The sequence below is a fragment of the Olea europaea genome, chromosome 20 (assembly GCF_002742605.1).
Source record: "Olea europaea var. sylvestris chromosome 20, O_europaea_v1, whole genome shotgun sequence".
NCBI classification, from domain to species: domain Eukaryota; kingdom Viridiplantae; phylum Streptophyta; class Magnoliopsida; order Lamiales; family Oleaceae; genus Olea; species Olea europaea.
In genome coordinates this window covers 19418866-19425111 of record NC_036256.1, presented here as the reverse complement: position 1 = coordinate 19425111, position 6246 = coordinate 19418866, and the positions used below count along the sequence as shown (strand labels likewise).

General features: G+C 44.3%; 1 protein-coding gene across 1 annotated transcript; it reads left to right on the top strand.

Annotated features, from left to right (window-relative positions):
* Positions 1–15: 15 nt before the first annotated feature.
* Positions 16–1377, top strand: LOC111369165. The gene is made up of 2 exons (XM_022990643.1): positions 16–807; positions 904–1377. The coding sequence occupies exons 1-2, from the start codon at positions 16–18 to the stop codon at positions 1375–1377; spliced, it is 1266 nt and encodes a 421-aa protein (XP_022846411.1).
* Positions 1378–6246: the final 4869 nt, after the last annotated feature.

Here is a 6246-nt window from a genome sequence, read left to right as displayed (position 1 = left end):
GAGGTGGATGAAATCATGGAAAATGTCAAGCCCTCTACGTGGAACTTATTCGTCGATGGATCGGCTGGGGACACCAGTTCGGGTGCTGGAGTTGTCCTCATCAGCCCAGAAGGTTACAAGCTGAACTCAACTGTGAGGTTCGGATTCAAGGCCACCAATAATGTGGCAGAGTATGAGGCACTTCTTGCGGGCCTCAGGTTAGCCAAAGAAATGCAAGTGAAGAGGCTACTTATCAGTAGCGACTCCCGGCTTTTCGTCAGCCAGGTAAACCGCAACTTCTCTGTCAGAGACAAAACCATGGCCTCCTACTTGAAAATGGTGATGTACCTCGTCCCATCATTTGAAAAGTTTGAGTTGATCCAGATCCCCCGTGTGGAGAATGCACATGCGGATGCACTCTCCAAACTTGCAAGTAGCAAGGACTTCGAACTACTCACAATAGTCCCAATAGAGCACCTTCTCATACCATCAACCGAGGCCCCTAATGTGATGTGGATTGTCGGGACTCCTACCTGGATGCAGCCCATCGTGGCCTACCTAAAGAACCAGGTACTTCCCGCTAATAAGCAGGAAGCTTACAAGCTAAGGAGGAGGTCAACTCATTTCCTCTTCATCGATGATATACTCTACAAGAGGAGCTTCTCCTCTCCACTCCTCCGATGCGTGGGAGGAGAGGAGGCTACCTACAGCTTAAGGGAAATCCATGAGGGAGTGTGTGGTAACCACTCTGGATGTCTATCTTTGGTGCAAAAAATACTGAGACAGGAGTACTATTGGCCTACCTTGAAAAAGGACGTCCTCCAATTTGTACGAAAATGTGACAAATACCAACGATTCTCTTCTATCCAAAGACAACCATCACAAGATTTGACCACGATCTCCAGCCCCTGACCTTTGTCGAAGTGGGGTATAGACCTCATAGGCCCTCTACCGAAAGGCAGAGAAGGTGTGAGCTTTGCAATTATAGCCATTGATTACTTCACGAAGTGGGTTGAGGTTGAGCCACTAGTAAAAATCACGAAAGCAAACACTTCCAAGTTCTTGTGGAAGAACATTATATGCTGGTTCGGGATTCCCTACTCAATCGTCTCAGATAATGGTAAACCATTCGACAACAAGAAGGTTAGAAGTTTGTGTGAAGAACTTGGCATCAATAAGCACTTCTCCATACCTCACCACCCGCAAGCAAATGGCCAAGTTGGGGCTGTGAACAAGACCATCAAACATGTCATGAAAAGGAAGTTTGATATGTCAAAAGGGGCCTGGGTGGATGAGCTACCACAAGTGCTTTGGGCAATCCGAACCACAACCAAGACCCCTCGCAGGGAAAACACCTTTCCTCATGGCATACGGAACGAAAGTAATGAGCCCTGTTGAGGTCGAACTTCCATCTGCCTGACATCTCCAGTTCAGTGAAATAACAAACGACGAGCTCCGGAGGTTCGACCTCGACTTCATTGAGGAAAGAAAAGATGACGTCCAGCTGAAGCTTGCCACATATCAAAGAAAGATGATGAAGTACTTCAACTCAAGGGTGAAGAAGAGGTCTTTTCGAATCAACGACCTAGTCCTTAGGACAGTCTTCCTCTCCTCAAAGGAACCAGGAATCGGTACCTTGGGTCCGAATTGGGAAGGCCCGTATAGAATCAAATAGGAGATCCGACCTGGGATGTATCGAATCGAGGACATGGACGATAAGGCACAACCCCGTCCATGAAACATTGAACTCCTTCGAATCTATTATCAATGAATATACTACCTCGCTGGATGATCTTTCCCAACTCATGTAACATTTTCATAATTCAATAAAATTCTTCATGATTGAGCTGATCTCGTATTGCGTCGTCACCTTGGAGGATAGGTCAACGACCCATCTCTGGGCCACCTCGCTTGAACTCCGAGGCTCACGCCACTTGCCTCCCTTTGGCGAGGCTGAACGCCACTGGGAGAACCCTCAACATGGATGAACCATTCATGTTGAGAAGCTTCGTAACCTCGGAAGAGAGGTCAGCGACCCATCCCTGGGCCACCTCGCTTGAACTCCGAGGCTCACGCCACTTGCTTCCCTTTGGCGAGTCTGAACGCCACTAGGAGAAGTCTCAATATGGATGAACCATCCACCATGTTGGGAAGTGTTGTAACCTCGGAGGAGAGGTCAGTGACCCATCTTTGGGCCACCTCGCTTGAACTCCGAGGCTCACGCCACTTGTCTTCCTTTGACGAGGTTGAACGCCACTGAGAGAAGTCTGAACATGGATGAACTATCTACCACGTTGGGAAGCGTCGTAACCTCGGAGGAGAGGTCAGCGACCCATCTCTGGGCCACCTCGCTTGAACTCCGAGGCTCACACCACTTGCCTTCCTTTGACGAGGTTGAACGCCACTGGGAGAAGCCTCAACATGGATGAAACATCCACCACGTCGGGAAGCGTCATCACCTCGAAGGGAAGGTCAGCGTCCCATCTCTGGGACACCTCATTTGAACTCCGAGGCTCACACCACTTGCCTCCCTTTGATGAGGCTGAACGCCACTGGGAGAAGCCTCAACATGGATGAACCATCCACCATGTTGGGAAGTGTCGTCACCTCGAAGGGGAGGTCAGCGTCCCATATCTGGGACATCTCGCTTGAACTCCGAGGCTCACGCCACTTGCCTCCCTTTGGCGAGGCTAAATGCCACTGGAGGAGCCTCAACGAGGATCGAACTTCGTTTCCTATGTTCACAGGCCCAACCACTATGGGCTTCAAGCAACTCGATCAAAAATAGCAATGTCCTCAGTTCAGCTAGAAGACAGTCCAGTATTAAGGTTTATTCAGGTCACAATTATTAAGCTTAAGTGTAATCTACTTGCTTAAGTCCAATATCAGTCATGGTTCGTGTGGCTTGAGTACAATCTACTTAAGTGATTGGAGTTGGGATATTAAGTCAAGGTTATTAAATTCATCAATCAACCTTAAGTGTGATTACTTAACGAGGCCAATGCACTTGGAAGAACAACATTGAATGAAAAAGATTATATTGATTTTCAATGTTACAAAAGAAGGGCCTGAGGCCATTACATCGAAATTGACTGAAAAGTAAACTATCCTAAGTCTCGGATGATGGCAGAGGTGCCTCGACGGCAGGAGCCTCAGCAACTTGAGCATCAGAACTCTCTTGTTCCTCCGCTGCCTTATCCCGAACCGCTTCATCAGCTGGGGTCTGAGGCACTTCATCCACAAACTCCGACCTCAGCTGTAACAGGTCTTGATTTGGGAAGAGTTCCTCAGTCCTCTCCATCATTTCAGCATAGGCATAATTCCTCCAGAAGACGCTGAAGCTCTTGTACTCCTTTGTGTTGTGGAAGTTAGCAATGTAATCTTTGACTGCCTCCTCCCTCACCTTGGCCATTTCATCCACATACCATTTTATTTAGCCCTCCAAGAATTTTTATGCATCTTGGGCCCCGGCCAGTTGCAGATTGGCTTTCTCCAAGGCCTCAGCAGTCACCTTTTGGTGGTCATTGGTAAGAAAAGTCACCTCGCACTGGGACTCGTAAACCTCTTTCTTCAAGGCCTCGATCTGGGTCAAGGCAGACTCTAGCTTGGCCAAATCTTCTATTTTTTGGGCCTTCGCTTCCTCTACCTCAGCCCTGGCCATCTTCAACTCCTTTGTAAGGGAGGATAACATCTTCTCCAAGGATTGGGTCCTCGTTTGAAAATCAGTAAGGGCCTCCCTGCACTCCAACGCGAGGCCAAACGTCCTCACACTTTGGCTCACAAGAGCCTTTGTCAGGTCCACTGCATCACAGAAAGAGACGTACAACTGCCACCGGTCCGTCCAAAACTTATAGAAGCTCTCCATAGCACTTCAGATCTCGGCTGGCAGAGCCTCTACCAACACCGGGGCCAGGACCTCCTCCCTTCCAGCAAGGAAGCTCGGCGATTTACCCAGACTCTTGTAGGCCTCTGTTTGGCAACTTCCTCATCTGCCTTCTCAGCAGCCCTCATCGCCGCAGCATCCTCGGTCTTAGCACACCGCACCATCTCAACCTTTACAACTTTGGAAGCGACCTCCAGGAGCTTTGGCTGAGGGGTTTCTTTCCCTTCGTGGGACACGGAGGTCCCGAACTTCCCTGATGAGCTAGTGACGTGCACCAGCTTCCTCTTCTTCGGCTCCTCGGGGACCTTCTCCTTTTCCCGAGGCTCCTTGGCCTTCTCCAGCCTTTGAGAGGCCCCCTCCTCAACAACTCCGAAGCTGCTTTCCTTTGGAGAGTCTCTTAACCTTACCCCGAACCTCCTTAGCACCGTTTGACCCCGGCTTCAGGGGCCTCGCCGTCACGTTGGACATGGCCCTAAGGATAGAGGCCATGTCCGGGGCTGGGTACTCCATCCTCTTGAACTTGTCTGCAAATCAAGTAAGTGCATCAGCATCGAAACAAAAGGCAAAAAATGCACAAGTATACAAGCCTCTTACCTTTAGAGGCCATCAACTCAAAATCAATGAAGTAGCAGCTTCGATCGATGAGGTGGTTGAAGTGCCTAAGCTTAAGAGGTCTCTTGTAAATGTCCTCTATTACTTCAAACTCCTCCTTGCTCAACTCGAATCTCGTACTACTATCTTCACAGCAACCCTCACAGAATGTAAACTATTTAGGCTAGGAGACTCACGAGTTTCGTAGTACTGGGTCGATACTGTGCAAGTCAAGGCTATGTCCCCCTCCACTGCCTGTCACCTGCCCCTCACCCAGAATCACGACTCCTTCCACCCCTTGATGGAAGAAGGCAGGCCTACCACAAATGGTGCGTGAGCCCCCCCAAGGAGTTAAGTAATACCACCCCCTCGACTCCTTAACTATCACCCTGGGCTGGAACGGGGTCATGAAGACGTGGAGATGCATGTCCTCCCCAAGCGACACTTCCTTCCATAGGAAGTACGAGCCAACTAACTGGCTCCACCCATTTGGGGGAACCTGGGTCGGCGACAACATAAAGTTTCTCAACACCGACCTAAAGAAGGGGTGCAGAGGAAGACGCATACCTTCCTTCAACAGGTATTCACTCACCGCCACGTTTACATTTTAGAAATAAAGATAACTTTTATGTAAAAATTTATTTAAAAAATATTATTACTAATAAAATTATAGGATATGGTCGATAGTTAATAGCGTGGGAAAATGGAGAAAGATTTCTGTGTCAGATTCAAAGCATGTAAGTTGCAATTAAAATAGAAAACGATGTCGTTTCTACTCCACCAATTAAAAAAAACTACAGTGTAACAAAATATTATTTTGAAAAATATTACTACTAATAAAAGTATAGGATATGGTTGATAGTTGATAGCGTGAGAAAATTAAGAAAGAATATTGTGTGACAGATTCAAAGCTGGACGGTTCATTTTTGCCACATGCGTTTTCACATTCAACTGGTTTGAAATGGGTTTGGTTAAAGTGGTTTGATTTTTTTATTATATTATCTCTCCTTATCTTACTGTTTATGTTTGTTACATTGATTTTTACATTGAACAGGTTTGAAATTGATTTGGTCCTTTAAATCTGACAAACTATACTCTTTCTCCATTTTCTCACGCTATCAACTATCAATCATATCCGATAATTTTATTTGTAGTAATATTTTTTTAAATAATATTTTGTCATACTATAGCTTTTTTTTTTAATTGGTGGAGTAGAAACGACGTCGTTTTCTATTTTGCCTGTAGCTTACATGTTTTGAATCTGACACACTGTACTCTTTCTTCGTTTTCTCACGCTATCAACTATCGACCATATCCTATAATTTTATTAGTAATAATATTTTTTAAATAACTTTTTACATAATAGTTATTCTTTATTTCTAAAATGTAAAAAGTTACTCATAACTAAAAAGATTACTTCAAATTATTTAAAAGTAAAACAAGCTTATAATTGTAAAACTACTTATAAGTAAAAAATATTAACTTAAATTTTTTTAAGTATAAAATATTTAGATATATTTAGTTTTTTAAATTAAATATTAATAAAAATATTACACTATCTAGAATGTAAAATGTTACTTATAAGTAAAAAAGTATTTCAAGTTATTTAAAAGTAATAAAAAAACTTACAATTGTAAAAGTTATTTATAGGTAAAAAAATATTAATCCATCATTCTCTTACAATTGCAAAAGTTACTTATAAGTAAAAAAATATTAATTTAAAATTTTTTTAAGTATAAATATTTAGATATATTTAGTTTTTTAAATTAAATATTAATAAAACGATTAAATAA